Genomic DNA, 16628 nt, shown 5'->3' on the forward strand with positions numbered 1-16628 from the left:
TCCTGATACTATTTGCAGTTTTAAGCAAAAGACTTACAACTTCAGGCCTGCACAACATCAAATATAAAACTGAACTGCTTGATCTTAATTTTTTTTACCAAAATGTTTTAATAATTCAGCATGCATGTATAACACAGTAGCTCCTATAAATGTCTTATCTTAATGGCCAACTCTGATTCTGCACATGTTCTCTTCTGCATATTGCATTGGAGTTGTTATAGTTTATTATTACCACAAAAAACCTTTGTGATAATTAAAATCTGTTTTCTTATTTGACTGTTTTTATTGACTGAATGGTATGTTGTCGTTGTTTGATCTTTATCCTCACCGTTACTTTATCATGACGTAGAGCAACAAACACTTTACCGACTGCAAGTCTGTCAAATCAGCAGCTGGTCAGACACTGACAATAGAGATGAACTAAAGTCGTGTATTCTGAGGCAACGTTTCAGCCAACCATGATGCTTCTCCCTTTGTGCTGCTTTACAGTTAGTATGAGTTCTGCTGTCCAGATATTTCCGTATTAGACTCGTGTCTAAAACACGATATTACAGAACTACAGATCTACATTCACTCTGGCGAACTTTAGTCTTTTCTGTTTTATTTTAGCACAGGTTTCCTACCATGAAAGTTAAATTTGTATATTGTTTTTTCTGCCTGTAGAAGTGTAGGTTTTTACATCGGCAGTAGCAAAACCCTGCTGTAGATCCCATGATAACATTTAAGAGTTTTTGGACACATCTTACAGGCTGAACTTGCCATGTTGTCAGTTGTGTCAAACGTCCTCCACTCATCAGTGGACAGGCCTCGATTCTTTCATGCATGTTTGAGAAATACTTGAATCTCCCATGGCAACCATTCAGCTGTGAGAAACGCCCAAGTGTACTTGGCGCCGCTTCCAAGGTTTTCACTTCACAGAGCTGTCCACCCCTATGATTCCCCCACTCTGCTCCTTCAGACTAGCCAGCAGCAAATAGCAAACATCTGGTGGAACTGGGCATCCACTGAGCTCATTATATAAACTACTTCTCAGTTCAACACTAGTAAAAATGTTGTTAAAGGGTTAATAGAGGAGTGATGTTATAGTGACTTCCTGAAGGCAGAGTTTCAGAGCAGGAGTTTTTAAAGAGACAGATACCCAATTTCAAGGCGTTAAATTAGAAAGTAAAATTTATTTTTTATTAAAATTTATTAAAGATCTGCTGTTGTCATAGCAACCTTCCAGACCTCTCAGGTCTTCTGGTTCTGGTCTGCTCTGCATTCCCAGAACCAGAACCAAACATGGAGAAGCAGCATTCAGCATCTATGCACCATAAATCTGGAACAAACTACCTGAAAACCTCAAAACAGCTGAAACACTGACTTCCTTTAACTCTAGGCTAAAAACTCAGCTGTTCAGAGTTGCTGTTGATCAATGATAAATGAAACATTGATATTGGACGTGTTTTGATGATTTTGATGATGGCACTTGACAAAATGTAATGTTTGTTACTGGCTTCTTTATTGGTGACTATATGTTGTTTTTATGACTTTTTATTTTTGTTTTGATGATATAAAGCACTTTGAACTGTCTTGTTGCAGTAATGTGCTATTAAAATTAACTTAATTTATTGACTGACAGTTTCTGATATGCTTAATTTTGTATTAAGCAATCAATTGACTGAATTCTGACCTAAAAGTGAACCAAAAACTTTTGTTAAACTAACTGAGGTCCCTTTACAAAAGGTAAAGCTTTAGTTTCAATTTGAAATCAAGGTCCCAGAGAAACCTAGAGGAAGTGTGCAGAGCTTGAATGAACTGAATTATTAAAATAAAATAAGTTCTCAATGATATTCTAATTTATGGAGGTGCGGCTGACCTTTCTGTGTCACAGAGTTCACAGCCGCTGTTCCACTGAGAAACCATTAATGTTCAAACTTCCTGGGTGATGGACCAGTCCCATGGGTGGGACGGGACTGTAGCTAAAGGTCTTATGATGCGTGACAAAAAGTTATAAAAGCAGAAAGTACAGAACAGAATAAACACAGCTACGCAGATACAGTATGATGGATTACGAACATATTTCTGAACTGAAGCGGCCACGCAAGGTCAAGAGACCTGAGTGTGTTAATCCAATTAAACTTTTCCCAAAGTTTAATGAGTAAATTTAAGCACACTGGTTTTTAACTCACTACTCCCCCAACTCTCAGTAGGACTGTGTACATTTACATTTAATAAATGAAATTAAATAAATATCAATAAAAATTATTACTTCAACGAAGCGATATTAAAATGTCACAAACTAAAGTCAGAAAATAAATCTCTGGACATCACAGACAAGACGAAGAAAAGTTGAAGAATTTAAGTCTTTTAAAAAGACATTCTACTTCAAAAATGGATCAAAAGTTTTTCCATCCCTATTAACTTCAATTCAGAGACACCACTGGTTGTCAAGGCAACCTTTATTTGTTGTCATTTTGATGGCTTACAGATAATGAAAAGCCAAAACAAAGCATAATCAGACAATTGGAATATTGAGAAAAAGTTAAATATTTTAAAGTCATGATGTTCCACTAATCAGCTAAAAATAAATAGTGGTTAATTTATTCAGTAGGAAAGGTTGAAACTCTCCTACCAGCCCTCCTTGGTTTTAGGATTGGGAGAAGGGTTGCTAGGTAACGAGCAGTGTGACTCAACAATCAGGAAGTTTTTGAAACTGCTCATTTTCCAGACACCAAAAAAGTTCTTTGTGTTTCTTATAAGCACTTTGGTTGTGTTTAGAAGCAGCTGAGACCCAAATGGAAGCATAAAAAGTGGAAAATTTAGATTTCACATAAAAAACTGTTAACTTAAAAAAACACTCCTGAAACATGACAAACACTATATATATATTTAAAAACTACTCTAATCCTCACCTTAACTAGCCTGGTTAAAAACCAGCCCCTTCGCTACGCTTGGCTTCCTACAGAGTGTCTATTGAGAAACAATTGCTTCCTGGAAGCCTGGACTCTGTTGAAGTTTGAAACCTTACCCTATCGCCAACGTTTGGACATGACATATGTTATGCGCCAATTAGACAAGCTTAAGCTTAAGGGAAATTGCCTGTGCTGTAAATAAAACCATCCACTGCAAAGAGAGAAGTGCAGATTTCAATAAGATGGCTGTTAATGGTACTTAGCAGCTTCATTCACTTCTTCCGCTGCCATTGCTAAAATACAGACAAGTAAATTGTAAAAATTGGCTAGAAAATCGGCATCCTCCTTCACGGCTTCTCCTGCTGTTTTCTCTGATTGGTAGAAAATGTACTGATAGAATCCATGTGGATGGGAGAAATCCCAGACTGTGCTGTACGTGAGATTTGAATCAAGTGGATAGAAAGTAGGCTAACTAAATGTTTCCACCATCTTTCTTTCCCTCTGTCCTCTTCGTGGCCATCAGTGGGCACTTCCTGCCTGGTGGCTGTGTGAGCTGCTGCTTACACAGTGTTGCTGGGTAAAGAATGGGATAAATCATGCATACTGCAGGGGGATCGACAGTCAGTCGGTCTGTCAGGTCTACAGAAGGACGGACACACACATGGATAGACAAACACACACTCTTGAGCCAGAGTGCTAGTGAAAACACAGCTCAGCAGTCCCATCTCTTTATTTCCCGTGTCGCAGGCCAGAGTTGGTTCTGGCACTGCAGCTTCCGCTAGCAGCTCCGGCCAGAGACATCAGAACATGACTGTGTCCGTCCAGAGGTGTGTGGGACTGTGTCCACCCCTGGTCTGTTCCCATAACCTCACCGTGCCCCGCTGTCCCACACACAGGAGAAAATTACAACAGGTGAGTTTTTAAAGCAGCCTCCTCAGAGACGCTAATATTCAACAAGAAATGCAAAGATTCTTACTCTTCCTGTCGAAATCAGGTGGATCAGAAGAAGGCAGATATTTAAATAAAACCGAACAGACTCCCATAGAACAGCTTGGACTCATGTATCACATCATAATAATTACTTAATATTATTTAATAATTATTCTGAAGTATTTCTATTCTTACTTTAGTAACATTTCTGGATTTTCTACCCACTGAATTCAAAACAAACATGTTTTAACCAAAGATTCACCGGACACACACCTGCAGCGTTTGTTAAAGTTTCGTAGGTTTTTCAAAAATAGAAATAAACTAATTTGGAAAGATTTTCTTTTGCCTGATTTTATTTTTTCTTACTTATACAAATTGTCATTTTTGTCCTTAAAACACCAGCATTTTCACTTAACTTTATATTTTGTCCTGTCTGATTATGTAACTTTTAATTATTAAACGACTGACAATTTGATCAGTTACTCAGTACTTTTTAAGAAAAACTTTTTTACTTAGTAATTTCTGGGATGGCTACTTTTTACTTTAATGCGAGTAAAAATATTATGAATATGTTGAATTGGTGCTACTCTGACTTGAGTACAAGTTTTGGGTCATCTACACGTCCCTCATGCTAATATATGTAAATCAATAAAACTGTCTGGTTGCTTTATGATTAAAACACTGATATTAAAATAAGAATGATAAAATAATTGTAATAAGAAAATTCAAAATGTATAAAATTATGTATTATTTTTACACTATGTGTTTTCATTTGCTTTAAGTTAAGAAACTCCCATTTCTTCTTCTTTGGTATTATTCGTTTCCAAAGATGAAGCCATTTTTGTGTTTTATAGTTTTTGCTGTGCTGTGAAGTTTCACATTTCAGTAAAAGGGAAGATTAGTCCACTGATTCATACAAGCTAGAGTGAAATTAAAAGTGCATTTCAAACACAGGTATGAAACTGTAAAGAGTAAAAAGTCATTTGACACCCCTCAGTTTCTTTTATTAAATTTGATTAACTCAAATTGCAGTTCTCTAGATCTCCATAGGAGTGACTATTATCTACTGCTTAACTCTTTAGCCTTTTGTTGAGACCTAAAACAATCAAACATCAAGACCTAAGCACAATATATAATTACTTTATGACTTATTTTTTGAGGAATTAAATTTGAATTAACAATTATCCCTTTGAATTAAAGCGTTTGTTGACAGATTTGACACGTAGAGAATTTCTTGTGTCAGTGTAACATCCATAACTAAGGCCTTCCAACCAGTGCCAACATGGCTGCCACCACCAAGATGGCCGAGGTAGATTCACTTCTTCATCCACACCTAGTGGCCCCGCAAGCTGTGTTGGTGATAGATTGGTTACCCTGATCAAATAATGTCAGCATTTTAAATATTTATCGTCTCAAAGTTCATAATTTTCCATAATGTGATTTACTAAGCTCCTCTAAAAGGAGTTCCTCATAGCTCCATGTTTGGATCACTGCTCTTCAATCTCTATACATAAATTATCTTTAATCATAATTTACCAAATGCAGAATTCATTTTCATGCAGATGAAAATTATCCCTAATTTCTTTTAGTACGGTAATTGAAACTCCTGAATGTCTCTAATCTGCCTTTGAAGTCAGTTAAATTTAGCACAACTTAAGTAGCTACTCAAATTGTCAAAAAAAGAGTTGACAAAACCTGGTAAATTGCATATTTAATTAAACAAGTATACAAGTTGTTAAAATGGGTTTATTAAAAAACGCTAGACATCAATATAAAGCAGAAAAAGACGGAAATGTAAGAAAAGTCAGCTGCCGTCATTTACAGAAAACAAAATTAGCTAAAATGTATTTCTTACAGCAAGAGAGCGATAGTAAAATAAAGGCAGAAAAATGACAAACTACAGCAATTCATCTGGCTAATTTAGAGACACATAAAAGTGTTTTAAAAAATGTAGTAAAAAAAATATAGTAAAAAAATTAAACAACTGAACAAATAGCAATGCTAGGAAGAAAAAAAACATATATCTATTTCATTCTGATGACGCTGAGCTATATACAGAATAAACAGAACAGGTAATGCTTCTGTTTAAATCCAGGGGAAAAAATATAGAAGTGTTTTCTCCTCAAATAAAAAAAGTGAACATTTTAGGCCCTACATACCATTAGGTGAAATTTTAAACCACCTCGTGATCAAGCGAACATTTGTGCCTTGGTGAGTTTCTCTGTGTGACGTGATCTACTGAACATGACAGTTTTCTCCTTGTTTTGTTTTCTCCACTAAAACCTGTTTCTCTCTCTGCTCTGCTTCCTGATGGACATTCAGCGAAGGTTCCTGTTCGCCACTCAGAGGCTGGCGCGTCCTGTCGGAGCCGTCCGATGATGAACCAGAGGGACTCTGCAGATGGACGGACCCCAAAACCTGGGGGGCAGAAAGGTCAAAGGTCAGTTGTGTAGAAACTGAAAAAGAACATTAGATTTTTTTTTTCTTCTGTCCACTTTTAGAGCAAAATCATTACTTTTGATGATAATTTAGGGAGTTTAACCTCTTTATTGCATACTGGCTAAAGTACAGTGACTGTGAGGAATACAGAAGTTTTTTAATGTTTTTTTCAGAGTTGTCTCTAGTAAGGATGTACTTCAAGTTGGGCCATAAAAAAACAGTTTTAGACACTCTGCAGGTTTTATTACAAATCACAAACAGCATGGTGCCATGCACTGAAAGCAGCAGAGTCCGACCTACGGGCCACAAACGAGTCAGAAAAGAAATACTTAGTTTAACTGTTGAATTTTCTCTGAGGTTTGACAAGTTGTGTGTAAAGTTTCGAGGTTTTCCTCTCATATTTGATTAACAGCTAGGGTTGACATGCAAAAGCACAAACTAATTTTACTTCATCCTGTTTTAATTACATTTAATTTTGTAGATAAATTTAACATCTAAATGAGTTGTTAAACATTAATGAATGCTTTATTTACAAAACTGTCTATTTTACAAAACGTGTGTAATAGATTTTCCTTCTTTGAGCGAAGACCTTTTTTTTTTTCAGTTCAGTTTCCTCATGTCTGACATCCTGATATTTTTTGTTTGTCAATACATAAAATAAAAGTTTGATTTTCATATATTTTGTCATAAACATGAAAAGTATAAAACAATGTTTACATTTTACTTTGTTGGATGCAAAACAAAGAAGTTTTCTAAATAAATAAAATAGTTGCTTTTTTATTGAAGAAGAATCATTATTTATGAGAATCAGTTCTCACAGGGTTGAAACACTGCGATCTGATTGGCTCTGAGAGGAAAACAGCGCTGTGTGGGTGAGGAAGAGGAGCTGCTCACCTTGACGTCAGGCTTAGTCTGCCTTGCAGCCAGGCGAGGACTGCAGCGCCTCCCGGTGGTCCTCCGGATGATGTACGGACTGGCCTCCCCCAGTGGGATATCAGCGAACCCTGAGAGAAAAAGTTTAAAACAATGAAATAAAATATAAAAAGATGGACCTTTGCTGCATCCTGTGTAATGATCTACTGGTTTTTTCCCAGTAATCCACCAGATCCCCTCACTGACCTTTCTGCACCAGGTCAGGCAGGCCCTCTGGTCTGAACTCTTCGTCATCCTGTTCTCCTCTTCCTCTGGGCGTCGCGGTGTTGGCTTTTAGTTTCTTCGTCAGGTTGTGCAGAGCCTCCTGGGCGCTGTCTCTGTCACTGATTTCTTTATGACCCCGTTTCCCCGGAGACCCTCCCTGTGGAGAGCTCGGTGTTGTCGTGGGAACCAGATTCTCTGTGTTTTCACTCATTTTTTCTTCCTGGTGTTTGGAGGAAGACTTCCTCGCTGAACGCCGGCGGGTTTCAGGAGGGACCTTGGCTTCATTCACAGGCTGGCTGGCAGTGAGATGCTCCAGTCGGGTCTTCAGCGCGTCATTGCTCTCCTCCAGCTTGTGGACTTTGACCAGCAGGCTGCAGTATTTCTCTATGCTCTCATCGGCCTCGGTGCTTTTCTCCTCCAGAAGAACGTTAACCTCATCCAGTTCCTTCCTGATCTCCTCCAGCTCCCTTTCCTTCTCCGCTCTCACTCCCTCCAGAGCAGCCGCTCGCTCCTTCACCTCTTCCTCCTTTTGCCTCAATTCTTGTCGTCTTTCCTCAGCCTCTGTCGTTTTTTTCTCCAGGGCGGTTTTCAGTTCTTGCACTTCTTTCTTCCTGACCTCTGCCTGCGCCCTCAGCTGGGCCGCTTCAGCCTGAAACTCCTCACTGCTTCTTCCTTCTCCGAAACAAGAGATGGCAACATTTACACACAATGCATGAGACAAGTTTACATTAACTTCATTTTTAGCTGCTTTTCATTAAATTAGGGTTTCATTTAATAAGTTTCATTTAATGCAAAAAGTTAAACTTGTATAGATTGAGATGCTTAATGTGTATTTCAGTTCATTTTGATGTTGTGGCTTATAGCTGATGAAAACACAACATTCAGTTTTAGATTCACTGGAAAAATACTAAATCTTACCAAGTATTTTTTTTGTCCAGTTTCTAGCACAAATATCTTGAAAGAAGACAAAAATAACTTGCAACAAACTTTTAAGCAAGAAATATGAATTTGTTTTAAGTCAATAATTCTTTAATAAATTCTAGTTACAATTTGTAATAATCTGCCAGTGGATCATACCTGAGCTGTTTAGGATGTTCTGCTTCTCCTGCTCCAGCTGTTTGCAGGTCTTCATCCAAAGGTTCATTTTGCTCAGAGCAGAGTCTCTCTCTTTTGTCAGACGAGCTAAACTGGATGTTAATTCAGAAACCTGGATGGAGGGATACAGAGAAGAGAATATTGCTTATGAAGCACCATGTCGAGGTTTTTATTAGCATGTTATAGCAGAGTCTCTGTAGGTTTCACCTACTCACATGTAAGACTTTTTAAGGTCTTTATAAATAGAATTTAAGACCTATGAAAGAACTTTGTGCGAGTGCAACTCAAAATGTTGCCTTATGGAAAAGTTTCTCAAGACAAAAACATACATAGAATATATAAGATTAAATAGAACTGTCAAAACAAATAGACCTATGATTAACATATCGAAGGCAACTTAATTTAAAAAAATTAATGTAAGATATTTTGAGGCATTCATTTTAGACAGGTTTAGGACTTTAAAGATGTATAAATACAGGCCACTTGTTTCGGCCTGATGTTCCAGCATACCTGCTCACTGAGCTGGGTCATGGATCGTTTGTGTGTCTCCAGTTCTTCTTCCATGGAGGCGACTGTTTTCTGGAGAGCCTCATGTTCCAGTGTGAGCCTCTCTTTCTCCTCTGTTGCCTGCTGCTTCTCTTCTTCCAGCAGAGAAAGAGCTGAAGACAGGTTGTTCTTCTCCTCTTCCATCATCAACAGTGAAGACTGCAACTCCTCAGTTTCGGCCTCTGACCTCAGCTTTTCCTGCTCCAACAAGGAGACGGTTTGTTGGAGGTTCTGTTTCTCCGTTTCTACCAACGAGATCTTGGACTGAAGCTTTACTCTCCCTTCATCTAACTCTGTTTTCTCCTGATCTGCCTTTGCTTTCTCTTGGTTCACAGACACCAGAGCAGACTGAAGGTCGTCTCTCTCCTTTTCCAGCTGTTCATTTCTTTCCTCTAATCGTTTCTTCTCTGCTACGATTAATGAGATGGATTCTGCCTTATTCTCTTTGTCCTTCTCCAAAGCGAGGATTTCTTCCTCTTTAGCTTGAGCAAGTGTTTTAAGATCCTTTATTTCTTCTCCTAAAGACTCAATAGTTGTCCTAAGGTCGTTGTTTTCCCTTTCCGACTCCGTCAGCTGGCCCTGAAGGTCTCCGACTCGCACACTTTGTCTCTCTGCTTCCTCTCTCGTCCATTTCTCCAGCTCCTCTAGTCTTTGTCTCTGTCCGTCTTCTTCTTCTCTTCTGTCCACCTCTGCTTTCTCCAAACCCTGTTCCAGTTTGTCCTTAGCTGCCTTCAGCTCCTCTATCTCTACATTTTTCATGTCCAGCTTCTCTCTCTAAATGAGCTTTCTCAGATGTCAGAGTGTGCAGAGTGGCGGACAGCTCAGTCAGTTTCTCATTCAGCTCTTTCTTCTCTTCTTCCACCTAAAATAATAAACAGAGTGGAAAAACAACCAGGAGAAACGGTCACATTGTATAAACGTGTCTTAAATATTCTTTACAAGAAATCCAGACTGTATCATCACCGTCATATAATTCTTTAAACTTTGAAAATTAGATATTTTATGCAAACATTTGTTTAGTTTCTTTTTTTACATATTTGTTGAAACTGTCACCATGTCATGACAGTATGGAATGAGACAGATAACCCGTGGGAAAGAAAAAAAAAACAAAAAGAGCTCCACTGTCTTCTCCCAGTGCAATCTGAAAGCAACCAGAGCCAGGAGGAGGGTCTTAGCGCTGTCAATCATCCCCCCCATGTGGCGCTGCTACCACAGCCTGTCAAGTTGATTTATCTGCCAATAGAACAAGTACTGTTCATGAAAGCTCATGCTAGTTAGCATGGTCACCGATGATGGCGTTTAATTCATAAAATACTTTATTGATCCTAAAGGGAAATTAAACTGTAGCTCATATAATCCAAATTCTTCGAAGAGTTATTGTAGTTGGCGATTTCTAAAACAGCTTTCAGTTGTTTCTCCACCATTAGCAAATTTAGCACCAAATACATGAGATGATTGACAGCACTAAGACCAGATGACAGGTTCTGATTGGTTGTTTCTGGTCAATAGTAGATTTTTTCACAGATCATCTGTCTCATAAACTGTTACAACGTGGTGAAAGTTTTAACAAATATGTAAAAAAAGAAACATTTATTTTTATAAAAGTTACGTACTGCAGCTTTACGTTTCGTCTCTGTGATCAGAACCTCCAGAAGCGAGTGAAGCGTCCCAAAATGTAGGACTGGTTTTAATAAAACTGCCTTCTCCTTTGTCACAACAAATCATTGGAACATTTTGCTACACAGAAAAAATACAAACTCTTACTAAATTATTTTAGTTTTTAGTACAAATATCTTAGCAAACCTGAAATAAGACAAAACTAACTTGCAAGTAACTTCTTAGTAAGCTCTGGAGACTTGCTTTAAGTAAATAATTTTTAATATTGATGAAAAAGTACATGATTCACTGGCAGATTATTTAACTTATAACAAGACATTTTCCCAGTCAATTTAATAGAACAAGAACTGTTTCATCAAAACTAAGAAATTACTTAAAACAAGCATCTATAGCTCGATGGAAAGTTACTTTTAATTTAATTTTGTCTTATTTCAAGTTTGCTAAGATATTTGCACTAGAAACTGGAAAAAAAACACTTTTGATTTTGTATTTTTGCAGTACAAATGAGATTATAACATGTTCCAGTTAAAATAGGCTCTAAAATAAGTTTATTTGTACTCAGTAATGATGAAGCCTAAGAAATGGTTTTATGAACTGCCTGCTGGTTTGAATGGTTTTAATGAGATCTGAGTAATAAATCATCACACATGGATGTAATTCATTCTTATCCTGGCCTTTCTTCATTTAACAATTTCCTAAATCAAACTTTATTACATCAACCTGTCCAGGTGAAAATTAGCTTCTTTTTTTAATCTAACTTGGTGCCATGGATTTCTCCTTTTAGAAAGATAATGAAATGTACCGTTTCTGTTTCTGTGTAAACAAACAGCAAACAGTAAAAACAACAGCAGCTGTGATTCAACATTAGAGGGAAAAAACAAACGTGTTGGAGTGTTTCTGTTACCTTAGTCCTCTCCTCTTCCAGCTCAGCTTTTGCTACTTCAGCCTGTGAGAGACGATAAAGTTCAGCTTTTTAACAACGTCCACATTCTGTCACGTTTCAACCTCAAACTGAAATGGACTTCATTATGACTTGATGCGACAAACCAACACAAAAAGGGTGAAAAATAAACACATGGAAGGAAAATAATGTAACATTGTTAAATAAAAATCTGAAAAGTGTGGATTAGTGATTAGTTTATCAGATGCATGTTGATACTTAAATATTGACTAAATCTAATGAACACGAAAAAGAAAAAAAAAATTAAAACTATGCATCCTTTCCTTTTAGCTCTGATAAATTCCAGATAAAACACATTGAAGTTTGTGGTTTTTTTATGACAAAACAGAAACAAATGAATAAATATTCAACATAAATAGCTTTCAAGGCACTACATATTCGCCGTCATATGCACCTGCAGCACGGCCTCCTCTAGATTTTGCTCAAATTCGTCTTTCTCTCGCTCCAGCGCATCGATGCGATCCTGCAGCGAGTCAGACTTCCTCTGAGCAGCTGCAGACACACAAAGACACATTTAGACCAAAAACTCACATAAAAACAGCAGCTGGTCTTTTTCTTTTTTTTTTGCAAACACACTAATCGGTACCTTTGAGCAGCTCTCCCATCTTCTTCTTCTTCCTCTCGTCTGACTCGATGCGGACCTGCAGCTTCTCGATGCCCGTCCTCATCTGCCGGACTTCATCCTGAGTGGAGTTCAGGCCGAGACGCGATTTCTCCTTTCTCCAGCAGCGACGACTCCAGAGACTGGGAGAGGCGACACACTTCTCCCTCTAAAGCCTAAACAACAAACAAATCAGTAAGTTTGGACACTTTCCCCACAGTAAAGTTCAAGCAAGCGTTTTTAAGGTAAGTATTTTAACTTTTCCAGCACATTTTAGAGATAAAAACTATTCAAATAAATGTAAAAAATACAGTTTCAATTGATTATTATGTGATATTATTAATTACTGTTATTAATGTCTTAATAGATTCAACAGAAGGGATAAGGTAAATTAAAATATACAATTTTATGTTTTGAAATGTCTCTCTCACACGCCTTATACACCGGACTGAACAAAACACTAACTCACAAAAAAATCCCAAATTTTAATAATGATGTTTAACATATAAAATATAAGCTAACATTTATTTTAATTTACACAGATCAATAAGTCATTAGCAATAATAAATATTCATCACATTGAAACATTCCAACAAATCATCTGATGCTCAAATAAAATGTTTAAACACAATATGCAAAGTTACAAGAAAAACAGTTGGTGTTTTTTTGCATTTGTCAAATAGAAATAATTTTGGTAATTCTAATTGACCTAAAATAAGGTAAGTTAGTCTGATTTAACTCCAGACAGTGAGAAAAAAATAGTCTTTTTCTTAGATATGTGAAAATATCTGGTTTCAAATGTAAATAACAGTTTTCCATGTTTAAGATTTTAATCAAACATTAAAACCTGAACATTGAACTTTATTCAATATAATGTGCATTTTGAATATCAAGCATTTCAACAATTTTATACAGAAATCAAACACTTTCCGCACCTTGAAAACACCTGCAAAGCATGAATGTCAGATTTTCTCCCCACTGACGGAAAGGTTTGCTTTGAACTCCTCACCTGGATTTTGCCGGCCATGGACTCGGTGTTTTGGTTGGTAGACGTGTGATCTTCTTCCATCTCATGGAGGTGGTTGAGCAGCCCCTCCTTCTCCCTGTTATGTTTAGAAATGGCCTCTTCCAGAACCACAACCTGCTGCAAAAACTTGGCAAAAAAAGAGACAAAAATCAGATATAATAACTAAAGATACAAACAGTTCATTAAATTTTTAAAATTGAATAAACATCTCTATTTAATCACGATTTTAACATGGATCTTTAGAGAAATTGGATCCTAAAATGTGTTCATTACCTGCTCCCTCTCTGCCTTCACTCTCTCCATGCCGCTTTGCAGACCTTCGTACTCCTTCCTTCCGACCCGGATGTCTTCCTCCAGGATGGAGATTAAATTTCTGGTTTCCAGGTTTGTCTTCTCCAAACCGTGAACTTTGTCTCTCCACTGACCTAAAGACTGACTCAACTCATCTCGGTCTTCAGAGCACGACACGAGTTCAGCTCTCAGCTGGGTCGTCTGGAGAAAAACAAACACTGGGAACGATTAACCGCAGGAAACCTGATCAGGACGCTCACAACTCAAGAAGGGCTGAAACGATTAATTGGACTAAACGTGATTAATCGATTGGTGAAATAATAATCAACTAATTTAGTAATCGATTAATCGTTAACTGGATTACAGACTTTGAAGAAAAAAACTCTTCTTTTGTAAATGTGATTTATCCAGAACTCAAGTGGCATTTATAGCTTCACCTGGTTTATATTCTGTAAAAACAAACTCTCATATTAAACACATTTTGCTTTCCAACAATTAATCCCTTAATCAAAATAATAACCCCCACCCTGTATTGATGGTAAGCCAAGTTAGGCATCTGTTAAGTCAAGCTGCAGATGCTTCATTTGCTACAAATTATTAATATACACTAAATGAATGCTATGTTGTTGCATATCAAGCAGTAAATTGTTTCTTTTCTTATTTAAAAAGGATTTAATTATTTGCTTATTTGTATCTTTTAATATTGTATATAAAAAGACGTTAAAATTTTGCAGAATCTGCTCATTTTTGTCCTGGCAGAATAAATAATTACTAAAATAATTGTTATTTGCAGCTCTAAATTGATACCAGCCAACCTGCACTGCTAATAATTAGCAACACAAGGCTCCATCATCAGTGATGTTCCTGGGATCGATGGGTGTTTCCAGCTGACAAATGGATTAAAATGAAAATTATAAATAGATGGATGAGAGCATGGAGAAAATGGATGGCGAATAAATGGACAACTAGAAAATTTATGGAAAAAAAAGATGATCAGAGAAATGAAAAGTGGATGGATAATGAGAAGACGTTGGACAAAGAGAAAATATGAACGATGGACTAATGGATGATAAAATTAGAAAGAAATCTGGAGATAAAAACATTTTTCATTACATTTTTTTCTCTGTGGTTGTCCAGACCTGGAAGGACACCAGACTACTGAAACATCTGTTGATGCAGACTGGTGCATTTATTTAAATCAGGGCGCTGACCTCCGTAAGGAGAGTTTCTATCTGTTGTTCCCGTCCTGAACAAGTCTTCCTCTGGATCTCCAGCTCCTCCGTAAGCCTGGAGGTTTCTGCTTGCATGCTCTCCAGTTCAGACTCCATTCCCAGGATGTGCTGCTCCAGGTTAGCCTTTTCAGAGCGGACCCTCTTCAACTCACTCTCCTGCTGAAGGAACTTCTCATCCAACCCGCCTGCAGAACCAGAACAAACGTCTCCTCAATGCCATGAACGCATCGTCTAACCCGCTTCCTTGAACAGGTTAGGACAGGCCTACAAAACATTTTCATTACATTTTTTGCATATAATCATTCTTAGATAATGAAATTATAGTCTGGTCAATTATTTTCAGAATGAGCCGTTTTAGGGCTTCTGTCCCTTTAAATCCAAATAAGTTACTGCTGGCCACGCCCCCACCTCAACGTTTTACACTCCTCCATGAAAATGGCTGCAAACAGACACATGATTATACAACCATACATCTTTGAAAAGCAGAAGTGGAGCCTTCTGCTCAGCCATCAGGAATTCAGCAAATGGTTTCAGGATGGTAAAGTCGACAACGAAACTCTTGTCTTTCCCAGCAGCCATTGTACAGAACATACAGCGGTAAAACCAGCTGACCAAACGTGCTGGAGCTCAGCTTGGGTTGCTAGGTAACGGGACTGGGCTCGGTTGGGGTTGCTAGGTAACAGCGCAGTGCCTGTCTAATGTGACTTATTACGAGGTTTTTGAAACGGCTAATTTCCCAGACACCAACAACCATTAACTTACTGCTGAAAAAAAAACCAGCCGGGTGTGAAAAAATGTGAATTTTGCATAATAGGTTCCCTTTTAATATTTTTTAAAGATTGCTAGAAAGACAAAACAAAAACCTTTGGCCATCTCAAGTCCTTCCAACATCTCCATGAAGTCAGTGAGTTGACATTTAGACGTTTCCAGCTGCAGACTAAGTGACTCCCTCTCCTCCAGCAGCTGGGTCACCTGAACAGCAGACCAGACATGATCTTTACCTCCATCCCTAAAGTCACAATCCAGTTTAAATTAGATCATTTCTTCCTCCTACCTGATCAGAAAGACTCTTCTTCTCCTCCAAAGCGGTGCTCAGCTGCTCCTCTGCAGCCTGAACTTTCTCCTCCAACTTCTGAACTTGGACTTCCAGCTCTGAGGTCAGCTCTGCTCTCAGCTGCAGCTCAGAGGTCAGCAGGTCAAACTCTGACCGCAGCGTCTTCAGTTCACTCTGCTGCTCTGACATCATTTCTGTATCGACGTCTTTCACCGGCCAAGACTCGTCTCCTGATGGACACACGTGGATGTTTTTTAAGAGCTCAAGTTCATTTAGACTGAAATCAGACAGTTTAACATTGGTTTTCAAGTCTTTGACTAGGCCAATCTAACCCAGTTATCATTGTCCATGTCAGAGAATTTTGCTTTTAATTTATTTTACTTTTAAATGTGACCAACACTTTATGCGGCCTTAAAAGCAGAATTTGATTTAGGGGCCCTCTTCTTCCTGTTACGATCATCAGCGTTTTAATTCAGATTCAGTGAAATCTGAATTAAATATTCGTGAAAAAGAACTCCTTCCTTTGGCAGATTATTTCACTCATAACATGGGAAAAATGTCTTGCAATCAGTGAAATAATCTGCCAGTGGAATAAGTAGTTTTTTGTCAGTATTGAGGAATTATTGACTTAAGCTGAAAAGTTACTTGTAATTTAGTTTTGTCTTATTTCAAGTGTACTAAGATATTTGTAGTGGAAACTGGACTGAAAATAAATGGTAAGATTTTGTGTTTTTGCAGTGTAGCTATGGTAACACAAATAAACAAAGATTTATTCTTTGCACTTTTACCAAGAAAACTTCTTAA

The 16628-nt window shown here is 37.7% G+C and overlaps 1 protein-coding gene across 1 annotated transcript in view; it reads right to left on the reverse strand.

Annotated features, from left to right (window-relative positions):
* Window positions 1-5518: 5518 nt before the first annotated feature.
* Window positions 5519-16628, reverse strand: part of cenpf (centromere protein F) — a 29487-nt gene continuing 18377 nt past the window's right edge. The window contains 15 exon segments of the mRNA XM_032560924.1: window positions 5519-6242; window positions 7158-7267; window positions 7383-8072; window positions 8478-8607; window positions 9006-9806; window positions 9808-9903; window positions 11563-11604; window positions 12014-12111; window positions 12206-12317; window positions 12319-12396; window positions 13230-13373; window positions 13521-13739; window positions 14750-14955; window positions 15634-15742; window positions 15825-16054. Coding sequence (XP_032416815.1) covers window positions 6060-6242; window positions 7158-7267; window positions 7383-8072; window positions 8478-8607; window positions 9006-9806; window positions 9808-9903; window positions 11563-11604; window positions 12014-12111; window positions 12206-12317; window positions 12319-12396; window positions 13230-13373; window positions 13521-13739; window positions 14750-14955; window positions 15634-15742; window positions 15825-16054 — 3248 coding nt within the window. The 3' untranslated portion in view covers window positions 5519-6059.

This window comes from Xiphophorus hellerii, chromosome 4 (assembly GCF_003331165.1).
Source record: "Xiphophorus hellerii strain 12219 chromosome 4, Xiphophorus_hellerii-4.1, whole genome shotgun sequence".
Classification (NCBI taxonomy): domain Eukaryota; kingdom Metazoa; phylum Chordata; class Actinopteri; order Cyprinodontiformes; family Poeciliidae; genus Xiphophorus; species Xiphophorus hellerii.